This window comes from Selaginella moellendorffii, unplaced genomic scaffold (genome assembly GCF_000143415.4).
Source record: "Selaginella moellendorffii unplaced genomic scaffold, v1.0 SELMOscaffold_31, whole genome shotgun sequence".
Lineage (NCBI taxonomy): Eukaryota > Viridiplantae > Streptophyta > Lycopodiopsida > Selaginellales > Selaginellaceae > Selaginella > Selaginella moellendorffii.
In genome coordinates this window covers 985,424-1,004,924 of record NW_003314292.1, presented here as the reverse complement: position 1 = coordinate 1,004,924, position 19,501 = coordinate 985,424, and the positions used below count along the sequence as shown (strand labels likewise).

The following is a 19,501-nucleotide window of genomic DNA, read 5'->3' as shown; positions in this document are numbered from 1 at the left end:
ATACAAACACAGCGCGCTTTAAAGCCTGTGAGAATGTAGCGTTATGAGCAACTGATAAGCTGAGCTCATTCATTCACTCACTCATCCATCCATTTCCATATATTCTTTCTCGCTTTTTAAATTTTCCTTCCGCAAAAAAAAAAACCATTTTTTTCCGCAGCTGACACCAGGAGAAAAATCCTTTCCACTTTTATTCAATGTTTTCTACAGACTGTAAAAAAAAGAGAGAGAAATTTAAGCGAGGAGACAACAAACAAACCAACATGAATGAATGAAGGAATACAAATACTATTTATTTGCAGTGCCTTACAAAGCAATACGTATTCAACGACGCAAATCACGTCTTCGTCCTCGTTCTTCTTCGCCTTCTTCCTCGCTTTTTTTTTTTTTTTTTTGGCTTTGCTTCGTTCATCATCATCAGTGCTGTGTGTTCTCGTGTTCTTAAGAGTGAGCGAAGCGAGCGAGCGTTCCTTTCATCTTCCAGTGCCTGTCTAACCGGCAATATAAAAGGCGATGGTGGATGGAGAGGAGGGAGGAGGGACAAGTACCAATGTGTTGGTGTGGGAGTAGCGGTGTCGTGCGTGTCGGCCAGTGCTCCCCTTGAGCGCTTCTTTTCCTACCTGGCTCCAAACTCAAAGCGTCATTCATTCATTCAAATGTGTCGCGCAAACTAGCAGCAAGATTACTTACGAGGAAGCTGTGCACACGAGAGAGAGAGTCTCGCTCCTCTTTTTCTGTTCTATCGTTCTTTTTCTCTCTTTGCTCTCTCTCCTCGAGAGAGAGAGAGATCTCGATCGATGCAGTGCTGCTGAGTCGTCCAGTCGTGTCGGCCGAGAGAGTCGCGAGAGAAAGGAGAGAAGCGCGCAATGGGCCTGTTTGCATTGAACTGGGGGTTAGCGTCTGCGAGAGAAGGAAAGAGGCAAAAGTGTGGAGGGATGGTGTTACCGGCGGCCCAGGATCACGAGCACGATGCTTGCCTGTATGATTCTTCCTCGCTCCAGCAGCAGCGCTCCTTTTATGGACTCCACCACTACCAGCAGCAGCTCCACCTCTCTCCTCCTCCTCCGGCTTACACTGTCCAGCAGCAACAGCAGCAGCTCTTTAGCAATCTCCAGGCTTTGAAAGAAAAGAGTCGTCAGGAAAGCTTACTCTCCAGGATGAGCTTCGCCAATGGTGGTGAGTTTCACTCGATCCAGCAGCAGCAGCAGCACGCCTCTAATTGGCATCACCACCAATCTGATAAGTTGAATCCATTAAAATCACCACAGCACACGTACCATGATCAAGAGAGATCTCCAGCAACCGGAGGAGGGGCAGCAGCTCACGAGCACCTCTTCTACAAAGTTGTCACTCCCAGCGATGTTGGAAAGCTCAACAGGTTGGTCATTCCCAAGCAGCACGCCGAGAGGTGGTTCCCGCTGGATCCCTGCCTGCGAAAGAAAGGCCGCCTCCTCTCCTTCCAGGACGTTGTAAGTCGAGAGTTGTGGTGGTTCCGCTACTCTTACTGGAGTAGCAGCCAGAGCTATGTCCTCACCAAGGGATGGATACGTTTCGTCAAGGATAAAGATCTCCAGGCTGGGGACATCATCTCCTTTGAGCGAGGCGCTCGTCACGAACTCTACATCAATTGTCGCAAGAGGCCGACTTCCGGTCGAGCGGCTTTCGCCCCGCTTCCCGGGGACGAAGCTTTCGATCAGCAGCACGAGCACCAGCAGCAGCAGCACTTGTCCTCGCATTTTCCGGTCTCGCCTGCAACACCAGCACCAGCGACTGCAGTCAATGCGAGCAGCAGATCGAATGAAATGCTCACCCTTTCGTCGCATCACTCGTCTTCTGATGAGGACGACGAAGAGGAAGCGGCTGTCTCGGGAGGGACACGGCTCTTCGGAGTGGACCTCAGAGCCAACCCGATTCACAAGCTCGTACTTTAAAACTTCTTTAAAGAGGTCTGGCAGATAGTTCGTAGTTCCAGTTTTGTTAACACAGCAAGGAAGGAGCTCACTGTAGGCACTGCAGGGAGGAAAGTTCAAAGTTCATAAGAGTTTCATGGTTTCTCGCTTGGAGTTCTTTCTCGTTTTCTTTTCCCCAGTTCATTCGTCGCTACAGTTGAGCACTCGCAGCTGCCTCTGCAGGTGTACAACCTGGAGAAGGAGAGAAAATTAGCCCCAAAGATCTAGGAAGCCATTCCGCTACCTCCAGTTGAAGCAAATCTGGAAGCTTGTCTGTTGCACCCAAGTTGACAAACTCCAATCTCACTTCCGAATTGGGGATCTCTGACCACGTCTCGCTGGGCTGCGCGAGCAGGAGTACAGTCACAACATCGACGGGCGTCGGGTGTAATTCGCACGAACCAGTTGGGACTATCACTTGCACGTTGCCATCCTTGACCCCGCCATCGCCGATAAGAACGCCAGCACCCTGGCCGTCGGTGGTCCTTGTCATTCTCTTGCAGCTCACGCAGCTCGCACAGCTCTTGGATTTATGCAGTCCGCCACACAGCAGGCTCTTTCCTTGGCACGATGCCTCGCCAACTTCGTCTGTGAGACTCTTTTCAGACAGTGCGCACGGGCACGAAGGGGTCGACTTGAGCCATCCAGCCAGCCGCTTGTACATATCTGTGCTCCGTAGCTGATTTAGTACGTTTGTCTGCAAGACAGGAGAAAAAGAAACGTTGCAGATGATCAGTTTTGCTGTCAAATGAACCGACCTTAAGAGTCAATCGCTGCATTTCATCGTTGTCCAGTTTGCCAGATTCATCGTTCGATCTCCTCACCTCCACTATCCATTTCACAAACCCGGTTACCTTACCCGGAAAGGTTTCCAGAATAGCGGAGAAGACATCCTCGACGCTTGTCATCTTTCCATTGCGCACAACTACACGGAGTTCCTGGCTGAGAAATCTAGAAACATCCCTCCAGTTCTCGACTTTGCAAGACTGCAAGAGAGTAACAAGTTTTACGCGATTCTTGATCGGCAAATGAATTTAATGTTCACTCACCGAAGTAAACAAGAGTGAAGGTGGTTCGCTTCGCTTTGTAACAACCATGAACCTGCAGGATGAAGTTGTGCATGAGAGGAGAAAAAATAAGCAATACTCGTCTTACCCTCTCGATTTTCCAGTTGATACGTCCACGGTGTTTACAGCGTCCCACAGCACGTTCAATGGCACCCAGTGTGGAGGATATTTGAATCTTGCCACGTCCAGAATCAAAGCCATGTCTCTTCGCTCGTGGTAGCCACCGATCGGTGAGAAATGTCCAGTGCCAGTCTCAAAGAAAAAAAAGTTCCAGTCAATTCTAAGCTGTTTTAACTGTTGCAACGAAGACCGCAAACAAAGTACCTGCTTCAAAAGCTGCCGATTGTATGATGCAATCAAGTGCTCGTCCTCCGACGAGCAACATTTCTTCACAACGCTGCGGAAATCTTCCAGTGAGCTCTCGCTGGCTCGAACTGCTTCCACTCTTGCACCAGAACACTCACCCAAGCACGTAACTTTGGCAAAAGAGATTCCATCAGTCTTCACTTTCTCCAGCGGCTCGCAGCAATCCAGCATCGATTCATCAAACCATCTCCACGGTCCTGCAAAGAAAGCTTGTAAGGTGGAAGAAAGAAAAATATCTATGGAGGTGGCAAAGAAAGAAAGAACAAACTGTGTACCTTTCCATTTTCTTCCTGGATCGATGGACAGCGAGTTGAGCACCATGGACAAAGAGGCAAGGCCACAAAACGCCGGCTCAGCCTGCGTCTGGAAATGCGCGATCAACTTGAAGAATCCCTCCATGGTTCCATCCTCGAGAGCCTCGCGAAATATTTCCTACGCGAGAGATACGCATCGATCGCGACCAAACGCTGATCACGGCGCCTTACCTTGCCCTCGCGACAGGTGAAATCGATGCCCGGAAGAGGAAGAACGCGGCGGTAGAGCCCCGCCACTGCCGCCATCGCCGCCCTAGGAGCTCTAGGGTTTATGGGGTCAATGTAGTGATGAGCGCACGTAGCGCAGCATTTACCAGGTATCATACCCCCGAGATTGGATGCCTAAGAGCGCCGTCTTACTCCCAGCAGTGAAACAAGAAGTTTTTGACCTTTAAACCTTTCTAGGGTTCTCTCGATTGTGGAGAACTTCCTTTCCAACACCAAATGCCTTGACTGGGGATTTGGAAAGAAGAAACCACATTTTGGAAGTGGAGGCATTTGCGGTCCTAAAGGAGCAAATCTATGCCTTGGGGTCGAGAATGAGTCATGGAAGGAGTAGATGAATCGCAAAATGCCCATGATTCTATCTTCTTGCTGTCTTTTAAGTGTTTTGGACGTTTGTTTGTTTACTTGACTTCACTGCTTTTTAAGGTCTTTTAAGTGATAGATTTTATTGGTTTCATCTTTGTGCAAAATTATTTTAACGTTATGATTTAGTTAACGTTTTCTTGTTCTTGAATGTGAATGTGCAAGTATACGGGATTTGAACCTGCGCCCTCGTGAGAGGAGCAGAACTTGAGTCTGCCGCCTTAGACCGCTCAGCCATACTGACATTACATGTTTATACTATTAGATTTCGATGGCAATGGGTGAATGCATTAAGCATTCAACCACTTGGCAATGCATGCTGGAATGTAACATAATATATAAGGCTTGCAAGGTCTAGAGATTATTCAGCAAGAGTTGATTGAGCTCCATTAATCACCTACTACGACAATGAAGACTGTTTTGGTGTTGTTTCTAGTTTTTGCCTTTGCCACTTTCCAGATAGCTGTGTCTTCTTCTTCTTCTTTGGGTAGAAGGGAGCTCTTGTCTTTGGACAATGGTATTGCTGATCAAGACTCATCAGTGGAACCAGCATCCAGTTCTCTAATGCATCCTCCTGAGATGGATGATCATGATCATGAAGATGGAGGTCCTCCAGTCCATGGGTCTGACAAGCACAGGAGGAGCAACAACAATAACAACAAAACATCAACATCAATATCAACATCTGCAGAAAGAAGTCTATGAATCATGAAGATTCAAAGCACAAGGACAAGGACGACGAGAAAAAAGGGTTCCATTTTTAGTTTAGAGCCTCTCCATCATTTGTAGATCAATAAAACCAGTATGTTAGAAATTCTTGTTTGTTTTAGATGAAGCCTGATTGTTCTTCTGAGTCTTTGTGTTTTGGTGCTTTTTCTTCATGGCGTGAATGGTGTGGCTGGAACTTTCAAACTCAAGCACAGGTTCTCTGAGTTGCAGGGATCAAGCAAGCAAACTGGAAAGAGAGGCCTTGGCATGAGCAAGGAGCATATGCAACATCTTCTCGAGCACAATGCCAAACGAGCCCAAGGAATAAATTTAGGCTATATTTATCAATTTTTTCCACTGAAGCAATGAGATCTCCATCTTTATCTATGTTTAAAGTGCATACGTCTCTGATTTCACTTCCATGATTCTTTAAGAATATCTGCCAGCTTGTATCGGTCTCAAATATGTTGTCATTGTTTGTATTAGAGCACAGTTTGAACATGAATTCAGATGTTTCATCGAACACACAGATAATGTTTTGATTGTTGTAGTGGAAACAGTCTTCCATAGTTTTTCTTGTCAATTCGTTTGGAAACTACTAGTGGATTTCAAATACTTTTTCTACAAATTATAGTATACAACATGCATACATACTACAACTAAATGCCTTTGCAGAAGTGGAAAGGATGAAGGGTGAATAATCCCCCCAATCTACCTAGAGATGTAGTTTTCAAAATTGTAGGGAGAAATGGCTATTATAGCACAGTTTTTTCATGTATGTCTAATGAATTTTACATGGAATTTCAAAGTGATAGAAATTGGCAATTGCATTGTGAGTGGGATTTTTCTGTCTTCAAGTGTATAGATTACAAAGGTAGACATTGCAGAACATACAAGGTTTATATTTTCACTGGTTTGTTTAAAACAAATGTCAAATTTTGCTACAAGAAACTTACAAGAGTTGGTTCATGGTGTTCAAATGCTACAATTATAATATTACCTCTATAATCAGAAAGCTATGCCTTAAAATACAAAGCTTCCTTAGATTTAAAGGTTTTGAGTACATGTCAACTAAGGGTTTACCAAATAACGTCATAAATGAAGTAGAGGCAATTTTGAATGTCAACCTTCCAAATTCTTTAAGATGTCTACTGCTTCAGCCTAAAAATTGTATCATCAATGGTCTACGGCATCAAGAATACAAAGGTTTTATTGGTACTTATTGGACCTACAATACATTTATATGCTCGAAATTACTTTCACTCCAAGAGATTTGCTCATTCACCATAGACTTGAGATTATCTGTGCCTTGTTTCCCTGCTAACTTGGTATCATTTGGTTGCTCATTGGATGCATCGAAAATTTACTTTATAAATGTTCATTCAAGTAATGTAGACTGAACATTAAAGAAGACTCATTAGTAAATGGTTGAACATGTGATATTTTCATAACTTTAAAACATTTCAAACTCAAACTCTGAAGTTATGTTGTGTACACCTATATCTGTTCGTGGTGAGATGTCACTCATTTGCTGGCTTGCAAAGCTTTAATCTAATCTTCATACTGGAAAATCTCGTTTAGTTCAAAACCCCATTAAAACTATATTTCAAGGTGGTTTGGTAGCAAATAGACTATATCATGTAAGACTTTACCAATTTGTTCTTTGCTAATACATTGTGTCTATTTCCTTTAGCATGGTTGTGTACTAATACTGGAGTTGACATCTTTTGCCAGTGATGAATTGATATGCCCCATCATACAAAAGCTACAATTGAATTTATAGTAAGTCATTTAAAGCATTTTGACAGGCACTATAAGGAGAAGTTGCCATTTTTATTGAAGCTCATTAATAATCAAGCACAAAAAGAAGCTATAATGAAGAAGAAAGAAGAGTAGTTCTATATGTATGGATTTTTTATGGATTGAGATTAATAAATTAAAGTCATTAAAATATCTTATTGCTTCAGCATAGTGATAATAATTTATAGTGGCTAATCTCATTAATAAGTATTATACCACTTCTCTCGAGTGCTGTTTCTTTCACTTTTTTGACACTTGTTTTCATCATTTGAGATTGTAGTTCTTACTTTACGGAAAGACAACTGGAAAATCATAGCCAAACTCTGAAAAATATTGTTGATACTGGGTGAAGTACACGGGATGTCAGTCTTGCTTATCTGCAAGGGATGTCATAATACCTATGATGACTTCACATTTCTAAAGCTCTAATCTGTTTGCTCCTTTTATAAGTTTTCCTGACCCAAGTGCTTCATCAACCATGTTGCAGTCGGATCCTCTATGCACTTTTGATTTTGGAGTCCGAATAGGATGCCAGCAAAATACTTGTCACTACTCTCAGCGATACATAGACAAAAGCTTTTCTGATGGTGGTATGCTGAGGGATGGCTAACATTATGTTGTTATGGACAACGAAAAACCTCAGAAATTTTCAAGTTTTTCTTGTTCTCAGTCTCCTTTCATAAATATCATATATTTAGAAGTTTTGCATGCTTTATTCATAGAATATTAATAATAAATTAAAATAACTTGAAAATATTAATCTAATCATAGCTTAATTAAATAAAAAATTCAAAATATAAGAAAAAAAATCTAAACTATAAAATATAGAAGTAACCCAAAAATGCAGCAAATTTTGAGAAAATAAATTCTAATACAAAAATTTCAACAAAAAGGTTCAATAATTTCAATTTGACAAAAATTATATTATATTATAATATTAGTATTGTAATATTATATTCAATAAAAGAAGCTATATAGACCTACCTCTGATAATATGTTGAAAACTATAAACACAAAAGGGATGTTATTTAAATGAATTACTTTCTTTTACTCAACAAATATAGCTCTAATACCAATTTGTTTAACATCTTTATTAACTCAAATGTTCTTTCTATTGAGTTTTCACATAGCAATGATAGTTATAGCATAATAGAGTTCACCACCTCCAGTTAGTGGTTTTTCAAATAAATTAATATATATTAAACTTTTCTATTATTTTCATGAAATTTAGCTCTTTTTTTCCTTTAATTTTTATGGTATTAGAGGCATAGGTTCAATCATGGCTTATTCTCTTGTAAAATTTATTCTTGAGCCATAAAATAGCATTGGTTTTTATGAGTGGTAAATTATAACATAGCTATATTTTATGGAAAAGAATATCTAAAGTGTTACTGATGACATATATATTACTCAAGAATTTTTTTAATATATCTTATTAATGAATAGAAGTAGCAAATTTTCATAGCATTAGGAATCATTAGACAAAAACTTAATAAACTCTATCATAGTTATTTAAATTTATCTCATAGTTTCAAATTCAATTAGGACAATCTTAGTAACAAGCTTGACAAGAATTGGAATATTTTATCTTGAACGTTAATTTTTCCTTCATATAAGTTTCTAGCTTTTCATATGTCTTTTCTTGGCTTGAATGTTGCTTCTTTCATTCTTACAACATTCTCTATATAGATTTTTACTAACTCACTTAACTTCATTTATTTGTTATTTCTTGCTAGATATATAAATTCCCTCTTATGCTATATCTTAAGAATCCTTACATCCAAAAAATTATTTTTCTTTTTCTTACAATAACTTCATCATCAAATTGATCATTTAAGATCTTCATTTTCATATTTTTTTTGTATATTCATGGCCATTTTAAGCTTCTTTACAAATCTAATATTGTAATATACATGGTTTTCACCCTTTACTTTATGGTGGTTTACCATAGAATGACCATAGAGTGGAACTTTAACCCTCTATATGCCACATGCCATATGTCCATGGACAGCAAAGTGAAACCCAAGTTTCAGAGCCTTGGGATGCTAAACAAAAGGATGGAGCCAAACTCCCAAGTATAGAGCCTAAGAACAAAGGAAGCAAAGAATGGAATTACTTCTGAGTGTACAGCTCAAGGAGCAAAAGGAAAGGACTTGCCAATAGCTAACTATGAGACATAAATTCTAGAGTCCCAAAAGTGGAGCCAAAAGGGTGCCACGTGGTGGTGTTTTTTGTTTCAAAGGCTGTGAAATGAACCCCTAATGCTACTTTTTTCGCTTTCTGGAAGAACGCATTGGTGATTAGCTGGAATTTTCTAGACTGGAAAACTTACTTCTTCTACTTTTGTGTTCTCGTCTTTGGCAGCTGGTACTTTAGTCATCCCTTGCGTCAATTTTTTCAGTGTTACAAACAGATGTGTGCATTGTAGGAACTTCGATGGCAGTGATGAGCAGAGAATACTGCCTTGTGATCTTCTCTCCCCACCAGCGAGCAGTGGCAGCGCTGCCTCTGCGTCAACTGGATTGTTGAGCTGCTCACCATTGTCTCCAACATCTGTCAAGAAGAGAAGAACACAAGATCTTGTATTTATTGGCCACTCGCTGAAAGAACAACCGTCTCAAGCGACGCAGGTACGTGGTGTCATGTGTTCCTCTGTTTGTTTTTTTCTAAGAGAGAAGTGCTGGTTGAAGAGCTCTGGTCTTTCAGGCGCAAGTGAACGCTTTAAGAGCACAGCCTACTTTCCTCCATGACGAGACTATAGAGGCCATCACTGCTGTCTTCTGAAGTATTGAAACTTAAGAGCTTTTGTCCCGGCGTAAGTGCTCGTTGCAACAGCACAGTATCAGAAGGTTCGTTGCTGCTTTGCCAGATGACATTGCTCAAGCTTTCATCCAGGAGCATTATGGTTGCGTGATTGGAAAGGCAGAGCCACCGGACGCCTCTGTTTGCAGTTTTCGTGGACCATACAACATCACCGTCTTCTTCGACTTTAAGCTCTCCATCTGTGGTAAATTGTAGAGTGGCATTCTCACCTACAAGCCTCGTCTGTCGGGCCTTCCACAGGATGACCGGTTTCGTGAGCTCCCAGCTAGTTGGATTGCAGATGGCAACGAGGGCCAGGAAAGACGATCTTGGTGTGTCAGCTTTATAACTCAGCATCCACACCTTGTAACTAATATTCTGGCTGATCTCTGTGTCGCTATAGTTGGACCATAAACCAGCGTAGCGGCCACTCAAGCCGTGTGGATCAAGCAGAAACAAGAAGGAATCATTTATTTTGCTGGTGAAATTCCTGTAGTATTGTTCTGCTTGAGCAAAACGCAGGATGAAGATCGACGAGACAATGAAGCACAACTTTCCTTTGCTAGCCATTATTTTTCGGCCTCTCAAGTGCTGAATTATTTGAACTCCCAGTGAGCTGTGTCACGCTCTTTGGACAAGACTTTGCAAGTACATATGGACTACGCCAGGTTCACTTCTTTGACTGACTTTATTTAAGTTCGGCAAGTGTTGCAAGCAGGTTGGAGGAGTTCCCAATGTCTTGGAAGTTCGTAACGCTGTTCATCCTTGAGATTTTAGTCGCAGTAGAAGCGGATGAGGTCTGTCTGCAACTGTCACCGTCCCCGGAGCTGGAAAAGTTCGTCGACGTTCTTCCAACGCCACCGAAGATATACTTGAGCCCACGCTACAGAGTTACCATTGGAGCTTACAAAATCACCCAGGTATGCGTTCTTTCTCCACTTGATTTTCCAAGACTCGTTTTTTTTTGTTGACACAGAAACTGCACAGAGACTTGCCACCAACAACACTGTATGCATTCGGCACGAGCGAGTATACAGCTTCTTTTCCGGGTCCAACTTTGATAGCCCAAAAGAGAGAAACATCCTTTGTCCGATGGGAAAATCACAATCCAGATCGTGAACACTTTCTTCCAGTCGACTATACGATCCTAGGGGCGGGTCCGCACTACGGCTACATTCCCGTGGTCCCTCATCTCCATGGACAAGAGGGCTTGAGCTGGTCCGATGGGCATCCAGAAGCCTGGTTTACATCAGTTGGCGAGCGGGGCCCAGGTTACGTGACGCAAAACTACGTCTATCCGAACTTTCAGCGCCACTCGCTCCTGTGGTATCACGACCACACTTACGGCATGACCTGGCTCAACATGGCTGCTGGCTTGGTCGGACTTTACGTGATAGAGTCGCCGTGGGAAGATCCATCCTGGGTCCCGAGAAACTACGTGCTTCTGGTGATCCAAGACAAGCAGTTCTTCAGCAACAGCTCCATAAATTATCCCAGTGTTGGGAGCAATCCGGCAGTTCATCCGCAGTGGTGTCCGGACTACTTTGGTGATACCATTCCGGTGAAGGGGAAGGTGTGGCCTTAGATCGAAGTCTGGCCGGTGGTCGTGAGGTTCCGGGTGATGCTTGCGGCAAACTCGAGATTCTTCATCCTCAACTTGAATGACACGAGCTTGAGCTTCATCAAGATTGGCACGGACGGGGGATACCTGGCAACTCTGATACGGCAGAAGAAGCTCAGCCTCTCTCCTTCCGAACGAGTTGACATTCTTATCGACTTTCGCGGAGTGAAGCCCGGGGAGAGAGTTCTCTTGTACAACAACGCGCCGGCTCCATTCCCGACCGAGTAAGAAGTTCTCCTGTTCAAAGTAATCAACTGGCAGACCAACGCTACCATCGACGAAGACGCCAATGAGATCCCGCAAGCACTCACTCCAAGCGAGCTGGCCGAGTTGGCGACGCTATCGATCATCAAAGCCACGGCCGGAGTAGATCTCTCGTACGTCGACTGGGCGTCAACTTACAACCGCCTTTCGTTCACCGTGTAAGCCTCGACTCTGGAAACACGCTCACGGGACTCTTTCTCCAGGACAGGCTCTCTTTCACGCGTCCGGCCACCGAGCAAGTCCTGCTCTACACGAACGAGGTGTGGTGCATGATCAACACCATGACAGCATCCCACCCGATCCACATCCATCTCATCAACTTTCTCGTGCTCGAGCAGCAGGGATTCGACACCGGGCGATTCGCTGCCGGGTCGTGCTCGTTCGAATACGACTACCCGGACTCGAGGAGCTGCTACACGGGCGAGGCACAGGGACCCGACGTGGATCAAGTCGGGTAGAAGGACACGGCCGTCATCCAGCCCACCACCGTCACCCGGTTCTTCCTGGCGTTCAAGCCCAGCATCTCGTACAGGTTCCCGCTGGATCCAACGACGTTTCCACACTTTGTGTGGCACTGTCACATTCTCGAGCACGAGAATAACGAGATGATGAGGCCGCTGGTGGTGTCCAGCACGAATGCTCTCTACACCAACAAGTCCTTCCCTCGTGACTTTCCCAGGGACGAAAGCTACAACGTATGGCTTGCCACCGGGAACTCGATCCATCCACACGACAGGTGCTCACACTCTTGGCATTGTTTTTTTTCATCACTGGAATCCTTCTCTTACTTTTGCAGGAAACACGGGTACGTAAAGCTCGTCACCAACGAGTCCATCCATCTTTACTAAAACTGCACGCAACAATAAGGTGTTCTGTTCACAATTCCATTCCATCCATCTACAACGCTTTCTCCTAGCAGTATGTGGGTTGGTTTGATGCTCAGCTTTGCTTCGCATGGTGTAGCAACTACCACTATAGAAGGAAGAAAAACATTAGCGTCTCTAGGATCAAAACCATAGCTTCTCAATTATTTTGTCCACTTCTACCTCATATCCTGAGGAAACAAATCCGGGCAGAGCTCGTCACTCAAAATACGACGTCGCTCTCGTCTGTCCTCGCAACCCCGTTCTCTCAGAGTAAAACGCCAGTGCCAAGCTCAGCACGTCATCCTCCTCCTTGTAATGCCGCAGTAGCAATGGCGACTCATACCCTTGGTAGTCAGTGTCCTCCGTGAAAGTGGTAGCCTCGCCTTTGAAACACGAAATGTCATAGTCAATGATCTTCAGCACCCACCATGTTGTCTAGCTTGAGATCCCGATGGAGCACACCTTCTCGTGAAGGTGCCGGAGTCTGGCATATGCTTGGTTCCACATCTCCTCCATGGAGACTGCTTCCCGGACATGAGCCTCACCGAATAGCTTCCCGTAACTCTCCATTTCCAGATAGCTGAAGAGACCTTCACAACTTCCCACGTCCACCTCTCCTGAGCTGCACAGCCTCCGCAGGTTGACATGGCCATCCGTTGCGAGATGACACGCTTCTCTACACTGGCTAGAGGCGCAACCACACCTTGAACACCGTGTTCCACAGCAGCACCAGCGACTTGCGACCAATAGGCAATAGTCTTCAACTCAAACAGCACGAGTTCTGCGCCTTCCAACGTGATAGCCGGATGAGGCAGCTTGAACAGCCACTAGATGTGCTCTACCACCGTAGCAAAACCGCGGCTCGGTTTCGAGGGAAGAACATCTGCCAGCGTCAAGTCATGAGAAGAAAATCTGGATCTGAGGCTTCTGGCACTGATGGCAACTTAGGAGTCACTTGTAACCTCCCGCTAGCTAGCTCATATGTAGAACCAGCTCTGAGCTCCCCATTGACGAATCCTTGCATGTCTAGCATGGACACATACCACTGGCATTGTTTCTCGTAATGCAGCCCGTGCTGGCCATACGATGCGCCTACAGGACGCCAGGATAGTAGAGGTCCTCGCGAATCATGCCTCCCTTCCCCTTCTTCTCTTTCTTGCTGAGCTTGGCGCTCTTGAGATCGGCGAGGCTGACTTGTCCTCCAGCATCTAGCAGCAGGAACAGCCATCGCAGAGCCACCAGGATGGGATCAGCGGTGCCAAGGATTCGATTCGCTTCATAGACGGGTTGACACTTCGGAAATTTGGTGATCGTGGATCTTGTGGGCAGAGTGACAAACACTGGAGAGAAATTCATTGCGCTCAAGAAAGATAGTGTCCAGCGGCCTCTTTCTACTAAGGATACAAAGCACTAGCACTTACCGGTGTAGTATTTTCTTCCTGAGAAGAGCAGCCCGCATTTGATAAGAACGAATTGACTCCAGTATCCCCACTTTAAAACATTAAAGTAAAAGTTTTATTATTATTATTGTATGTAGTTAAAAATGCCATAGTAAAGTATATATATCCACAATCTTATAGAATTCTAGTATATTTGCATATCTATCTTCCTCCAGTGAATGTTTCCATAGATTTCGGCAGGGAACTTCCGTCCTCAAGTTGGATGGCCTCTCTCAGCTGGATCACGACAGTGCTCATGTTAGGCCTCCTGTGGGGAGAACGTTCCACACATTTTCTTGCCACCTCCAAAACTTTCAGTGCTGCATTCTCTCCATAGTCGGATAAGCTGGGATCGATTACTGTTCGTAGGTTGCCTTTCTCAAGTTCCTTGCATGCCTGGGAGGAAGCAAAGCTCATCAAGAACAGATCTTTATAACTAAGCTCTCTTAATAGTTTACCCATTCCGAAAGAACAATTTGTTCCTCAAGAAGTGTGAAATTGAGGGGCTCACGTCCGCAAACAATCTCAAATAGTACCACTCCAAAGCTGTATACATCTGATTTCTCTGTGAGCCTGCTATAGGAATGGTACCTGAAAAACCATTAAATTCAGTAAGATATCATGCTTATGGAGAAAAAAAACTTTTGCTCACTCTGGATCAAGATATCCTGGAGTTCCTTTGATGCCAGTTGAGACATGAGATGCTTTGTTACTGTCATAAAACTTGGAGAGACCGAAGTCACTGAGTTTTGCAACCATATCAAAACTTAAAAGTATATTGCTTGTTTTGACGTCTCGATGGATTATGTGTAAATTGCAAGATGTGTGCAAATACTCCAATCCTATGAGAGAGAGTTATATCATATCAATTCAGAGATTTAGATACCTTGAGCAGCATCTAGAGCTATTCCAAGCCGAGTTTTCCAGCTTAGAGTTGGGTATCTTTTACCTTCTGACATTACATTAAAGGAGGACGTTTCAACACAAAAATTTCTTACCACCATACAAGTGCTCCCTCAACGTTCCATTTGACAAGAACTCGTAGACCAGTATGAGCTTGGACTTTTGAGTACAGTAACCAAGAAAGGGCACTAAGTTCTTGTGGTGTACAACTGATAAAATATCAATCTATCAAGGAAAATTAGATAGATTTGTACCTGTTGATGATCAAACTCACCTCAGTTTGAAATTCTTGATATCCTTGCTTTGAGTTACTGGATAAAACCTTGACTGCAACTTCAACACCATTTGGAAGGCAGCCATAGTACACGGGTCCAAAACTTCCTTCACCAATGACTCTCTTGAAGTTGCTTGTGGCCTCAATCACATCCTTGTAAGCAATCATTTTAGTGCTAGAGTTTGGAGATTTTAGAGACAAGCCTGGATGGAACAATATGCCATAGGAAAATGAGTTACCCACAAGGCTACCTTTTGGAACTTACTTGGATTCCTGTTCTGTACTGTGATGGATTTTGAAGTTTTTCTACCGGAAAAGAAACAAACCACAAGTCCAGCTCCAAGTAACAATATGGCTGCACATGGTACCACTACTTCAAATATAAGTGTTGTATGTTTCTTCTCGCACAAGCTAAAAGTAGCGCTGAAAAAAAATATAAGTGATACACAATTCAATGGCAATAGAGAAAAACCGACTTGTAAGAGAAGTGTACATGTTCTGGTGGTAGGCAATCCAAACTGTTGTTTTCTAATGACCTGCAAAAGAATTAGTAAAATTCTATCATCTAGCATACTGAATGGTGGTACTCACAAAACCGTGAGATTTTTCAAGGAGCTAAAATCTGGAACACGCCCTGTCAATGCGTTGTTATCCAGATATCTGAAGACATAAAGATCAGAAGAACGAAAAATTACGTCAAAAGACCCATACATACATTTTTGTTAGATGCGATAGCTTTGTGATGGACAGTGATATGGTTCCTTTGAGTCCACTGCTAGACAAGTTCCTGTGATGCACAGATGTTAATGTGATCACGCTAGAAATGCGTCCACTTATTACAGCTCTATAATTCTTGCTGGGATTTGAGCTACATCGCAAGTAATCCATTTCCAAGTGTACGCGTCAGGCAAGCAAGGGTCTCCTGACCACTCAGTGATGTGAAAATCTTTCATCACATCACGTATAGCTGCCACTGCATTGTTTATGACAATGTTAACGAGATCACAATTATTTAAAGTTTCATATGTGCTTTACCATCGTTGGGTTCCGTCCCTGGGAGGAGACCTCCTTTGTACTCACACAGCTCGGCAGCATTGAGAATCGGACCAAGCGTAGAGTTCACCGTGGGCACAAACAAGAAGTTTGTTGGCTCAGTAAGCTCCACTGGCGAGTTGAGGTACATTTGGAATGAAGTTAAAGGAGCCTGAGTATACTTCTCCACGTTGACGGTCGCCAAAAGGTGGGGAGATTCAAGCGAGCTGGTGTTAAGAAGGACTCGGAACTCCCTCGTGTTGTTCACCAGGGCAGAAAACTCAGCAAAGTAAAAGTTGACGTAGAATTTAGTCGGCGTTGTGTTAAGCTTTGTTGGGAACTGGAAAACCATTGTCGAATTGGAAGTGATGGCGGAACTCATCACCGCCGTGGGAGGTTTGTCAAGAGTTTTTCCCAGAGAAACATTAGAAGTAGTATTGATCCGTTGGTATTCTCCCATGAAGCCTGGGAAATATGTATCATGTACCCATATTCGATCATAATCATCAGAAGGGTATCTGTTTGATACGAGTCAAGAAAAACTACCTTTTGAAGAATTTCATACCTGATGGTATGATTTGTAGCTGCTCCTAAATTGATCCTTCTCCAAGTGATCAAAAGCTCACTAGCATTGAAAGAACTTATTTTCAAACCGGGATCCAGTCTTCTGAGCTCGATTGCAGAGATGAACGGGATATTTGCCGGTGAATTTGAGCGGGTTCCAAGGCATAGATCCAGGGTCGAGCTTGTGGCTTTAATCACAAACTCGTAATAGTACTTCAGTACTTTGTTGGTTAAATCCACGCCGAACTTTACCACATCGTTTGCACCAATTATAATGTTAAACTGCGATAAAGTTGTTTCTATCCCATCGTAGTTTCCGTAGTAGAACCATGGCCTCAGGATGTAGCTCTGGTTTGCCACGACTGGCAGAGCATAGCAGTGCTTCCGAGAGGTGTCATTAAAGTAGCGAAGACGCTGCCAAAGTAAATCTGTCTGATTTTTAGCAGAGATTGAAATGGAGGTTGGAATTCCGGTGGTGATATACTTGTCATCCGGTGTCCATTCGATACCATTTCCATCCGTGTAATTGTCATAACCTCCACAGTCCAGGCTCAAAAATCCTGCAAAAACATTCTTCACAATGACCATATATGCAATACTACTGACCTGGTTGCGCTGAAACATAAATCTTTGCGAGGAAGCCAACCGTGAGAAGTTGAAGGAGAGAATCTGCTGACCACATTTCCTCGGACCTATTTTCCAAAAGAGTAAGAAGATAGCACAAACCAGAGCTCTCAATTCTTTCAGCTAGACCTCTCAAATAGCTGAAGTTCCAGAGCAAGAACGTATGAACTACGCTAGCTTGTCACCTGCTTACAGAGTTAATGCTGGAGTTATAACCCTGTATGATTGCAACTTTGACAGCAACCTTGTCCGATGGAAAAAATCAGATTCAACGTCGACTATACGCCAAAGATCACATGTTTCGAACTGCATCCACAATCATGGCATGGACCGCAAACCCAATATTGCATGAAACTTATCATCATCGTTGTTGCTTTGATCGATCAAGGAACTGTGTGATCAATGGGGGTGTAGAAGAATCGCTCACACCCAAAAGAACGTACGTAGTATCTATCACGACTGCGTCGCCGTGCCACTGCCACCAATGCCGTGCCTTTCCATCACTCTCCGCGCGGCAAGAGCCGCCGCCTCGCTGGCTCGCAGCCCTCCCGCGGTGAGCGCAGTAAACTCCTGGACTTTGGCTCTCGCGTCCTCCATCTTGGTGGCGGCGACTTTCTTCCGCCCAGCTCCTCCCTCATCGCCGCGAGAAGCCACCTTAGCCGTCTTGACTGCTCGCGAAGAGCGCATCCTCTGGAGCTCTAGATCTTCGTCTTCGGGTATGGTGGTGGTGAGGCACTCTTCCTTAGCACGTCTGGCCATCGCTACACATTGTGGCGTCCCCGTCGCCTCTGCTAGTTCAGGCACTTGCGGGACTCCTCCATATCACAGGGTGGTCTCCATTTGCTGGATCATCGGCTCTAAGAAAATCAAACAGTCAGTGAAGAAAAAGATCCACAAAAGCAAAAAAAAAACAAAACTGGCACTCACGGAGCAAGTATCCCATGGGAGTGGTGATCACGTCTTGAGGCAGCCGCAAAATGTAGTCCGGGATGTCCACTTTGAGCAAAAACTGCGCCACCTCGTTGCTAAAGTTGTTGCAATTGTGCGACAGGATGCTGTAAGTGTGGACCGTGTAGCGGGGACTGATCTCCCTGAGGTAATCCTCAAACACCTCCTTTGGCACTTGAGTTCTTCCAAGCTCGACCGTGTTCACGGGACGGCCGTAGGGCGTGCGCCCCGGATTGCTGGTCGTGATTCCACCGCTGTAGTAGTACTCGTATAGCTGCTGCCACTTCCACTCTCGGTCACTGTGGACAATTAAAATTATCCCTGCTTGAGTGGATCTCATCTGAGAGATACGTACCAAAAGTTCCGAGATTTTCCAAAACCCGAAGATCGAAACGAATCGAGCAAGCGAGCAAGCAAAGAAATAAGAGTTCTTCTAGACGATCGAAGCAAAGAAGGAAAAGTCCTTCAAGATGATCGAAGCAAGAAAGAGGAGTTCTTCCATTCCACTCTAGACGATCGAAGCAAAGAAAGAAAAGTTCTTCCATTAGACGATCGAAGCAAAGAATAAAATTCTTCCATTCCACTCGCCCGTTGATTGTATGGAAGATCTTTGCTAGCCGGGATCAGACTCCTATCTTATTGTTGCATCTAGAGTGTCACATGGATAGCGATTATACTAGCGTTTTCAGCACTCGGATTGACGCACTTGTGAGTATTGTATACTTTTGATCCGCAAACGAGCTTATAACGTGCAAACTAGTACAGGGCCTCGAGGAAGCTTGCTGCAAGATTGCCGATGTAGGGACCGACGAATGCAGGACATTCGCAGTAGTTCCTGTTGCAGAGCTGCTGCGACAGAAAGTGGCCTCTGGAATGACTCTAGAGGTGAGTGGACAGCTACACAGTGCCACAGAGGACAAAGAGGAAGGCCCAATCGATATATATTCTGAGCCTCCCGATGAATCTGAGTCTGAAGACGAAGATGAGCCTGAAGACGAGGAAGAGATGGTAGAGTTATATGGTGTTAGACCCCTAGGTACGTACAGTAAACTAATTATAGCTATATAACGACGTTACTGTTCTTAGTCAATGGGAACCCTCAAGTACCCAAACCCGTTACCTCTTGCGAGCCCCGACGTCCCAGGGACCCCTGCATAAGGGTGATGGACCTCAAGGTAATAATGCTTCAAATTTACCTCTCTCTTTTTTTTTTTTGGTTTTTCCGAGTAGATATAGTGTCTTCTGATCAGGAAAAGGACCTCAAGCTTGTTTGTAAAGTCGACTCTTGCAAGTTTGTGATTAAAAGTGGAGACATACTAGAGTGGTTTGTGGACGGAAAGCATGATGCTATCGTAATTCCTGTTGGAGGTAA

The 19,501-nt window shown here is 44.1% G+C and overlaps 5 protein-coding genes and 1 pseudogene across 9 annotated transcripts; 2 read left to right on the top strand and 4 right to left on the bottom strand.

Annotated features, from left to right (window-relative positions):
• Positions 1-178: 178 nt before the first annotated feature.
• LOC112348612 lies at positions 179-1,280 on the bottom strand. Its single transcript, XM_024681454.1, has 6 exons — positions 1,272-1,280; positions 1,150-1,215; positions 946-1,074; positions 691-872; positions 549-624; positions 179-487 (listed from the first exon to the last, which is right to left on the bottom strand). Exons 1-6 carry the CDS (start codon positions 1,278-1,280, stop codon positions 338-340), a joined length of 612 nt encoding a protein of 203 aa, XP_024537222.1. The 3' UTR covers positions 179-337.
• Positions 1,281-1,283: 3 nt separating this feature from the next.
• On the top strand, positions 1,284-2,108 carry LOC9649165 (B3 domain-containing transcription factor NGA1; the record flags this gene model as incomplete). The annotated part of the gene is made up of 1 exon (XM_024681626.1): positions 1,284-2,108. A coding segment is annotated over one exon (648 nt), but the record flags the coding sequence as incomplete, so codon positions are not given.
• LOC9649164 (glutathione gamma-glutamylcysteinyltransferase 2) lies at positions 1,950-4,082 on the bottom strand. 3 transcript variants are annotated; one of them, XM_024681625.1, is made up of 8 exons: positions 3,868-4,082; positions 3,341-3,814; positions 3,105-3,268; positions 2,999-3,050; positions 2,708-2,935; positions 2,352-2,646; positions 2,194-2,292; positions 1,950-2,141 (listed from the first exon to the last, which is right to left on the bottom strand). In XM_024681625.1, exons 1-8 carry the CDS (start codon positions 4,018-4,020, stop codon positions 2,101-2,103), a joined length of 1,506 nt encoding a protein of 501 aa, XP_024537393.1. In that variant the 5' UTR covers positions 4,021-4,082; the 3' UTR covers positions 1,950-2,100. The 3 variants fall into 3 exon arrangements, with proteins under 3 accessions (XP_024537393.1, XP_002976553.2, XP_024537392.1); XM_002976507.2 differs by having other exon boundaries at positions 2,194-2,646; positions 3,341-3,579; positions 3,658-3,814; positions 3,868-4,067; XM_024681624.1 differs by having other exon boundaries at positions 2,194-2,646; positions 3,868-4,072.
• A 6,153-nt stretch (positions 4,083-10,235) lies between these two features.
• LOC112348611 (multicopper oxidase LPR1 homolog 1-like) lies at positions 10,236-11,179 on the top strand. The gene is made up of 3 exons (XM_024681453.1): positions 10,236-10,242; positions 10,313-10,514; positions 10,571-11,179. Exons 2-3 carry the CDS (start codon positions 10,329-10,331, stop codon positions 11,177-11,179), a joined length of 795 nt encoding a protein of 264 aa, XP_024537221.1. The 5' UTR covers positions 10,236-10,242; positions 10,313-10,328.
• Positions 11,180-13,846: 2,667 nt separating this feature from the next.
• On the bottom strand, positions 13,847-17,287 carry LOC112348684 (probable LRR receptor-like serine/threonine-protein kinase At1g67720). 3 transcript variants are annotated; one of them, XM_024681706.1, is made up of 14 exons: positions 17,164-17,287; positions 16,559-17,117; positions 15,997-16,511; positions 15,802-15,934; positions 15,677-15,748; positions 15,553-15,621; positions 15,438-15,497; positions 15,227-15,384; positions 14,962-15,164; positions 14,783-14,912; positions 14,671-14,736; positions 14,437-14,626; positions 14,243-14,375; positions 13,847-14,180 (listed from the first exon to the last, which is right to left on the bottom strand). In XM_024681706.1, the coding sequence occupies exons 1-14, from the start codon at positions 17,237-17,239 to the stop codon at positions 13,947-13,949; spliced, it is 2,598 nt and encodes an 865-aa protein (XP_024537474.1). In that variant the 5' UTR covers positions 17,240-17,287; the 3' UTR covers positions 13,847-13,946. The 3 variants fall into 3 exon arrangements, with proteins under 3 accessions (XP_024537474.1, XP_024537476.1, XP_024537475.1); XM_024681708.1 differs by having other exon boundaries at positions 15,227-15,372; XM_024681707.1 differs by having other exon boundaries at positions 13,853-14,180; positions 14,671-14,733.
• Positions 17,288-17,532: 245 nt separating this feature from the next.
• LOC9649162 lies at positions 17,533-18,469 on the bottom strand (annotated as a pseudogene).
• Positions 18,470-19,501: the final 1,032 nt, after the last annotated feature.

What these genes read in the sequence shown, in the direction of transcription:
- LOC112348612 (XM_024681454.1), bottom strand. An exon ending in CTCGTGATCCTGGGCCGCCG is followed by an intron (nt 873 to 945) that starts GTAACACCATCC and finishes CAATGCAAACAG; the next exon opens with GCCCATTGCGCGCTTCTCTC. An exon ending in CTCGTGTGCACAGCTTCCTC is followed by an intron (nt 625 to 690) that starts GTAAGTAATCTT and finishes TTGAGTTTGGAG; the next exon opens with CCAGGTAGGAAAAGAAGCGC.
- LOC9649164 (XM_024681624.1), bottom strand. Translation starts at nt 4,020, where the DNA reads ATGATACCTGGTAAATGCTGCGCTACGTGCGCTCATCACTACATTGAC. An exon ending in TCACCTGTCGCGAGGGCAAG is followed by an intron (nt 3,815 to 3,867) that starts GTAAGGCGCCGT and finishes TCTCTCGCGTAG; the next exon opens with GAAATATTTCGCGAGGCTCT. An exon ending in TGCAGCGATTGACTCTTAAG is followed by an intron (nt 2,647 to 2,707) that starts GTCGGTTCATTT and finishes CCTGTCTTGCAG; the next exon opens with ACAAACGTACTAAATCAGCT.
- LOC112348611 (XM_024681453.1), top strand. Translation starts at nt 10,329, where the DNA reads ATGTCTTGGAAGTTCGTAACGCTGTTCATCCTTGAGATTTTAGTCGCA. An exon ending in GAGCTTACAAAATCACCCAG is followed by an intron (nt 10,515 to 10,570) that starts GTATGCGTTCTT and finishes TTGTTGACACAG; the next exon opens with AAACTGCACAGAGACTTGCC.
- LOC112348684 (XM_024681706.1), bottom strand. Translation starts at nt 17,239, where the DNA reads ATGTGGTCAGCAGATTCTCTCCTTCAACTTCTCACGGTTGGCTTCCTC. An exon ending in ATCAAGAATTTCAAACTGAG is followed by an intron (nt 14,913 to 14,961) that starts GTGAGTTTGATC and finishes TTTCCTTGATAG; the next exon opens with ATTGATATTTTATCAGTTGT. An exon ending in AGCTCTAGATGCTGCTCAAG is followed by an intron (nt 14,627 to 14,670) that starts GTATCTAAATCT and finishes TCTCTCTCATAG; the next exon opens with GATTGGAGTATTTGCACACA.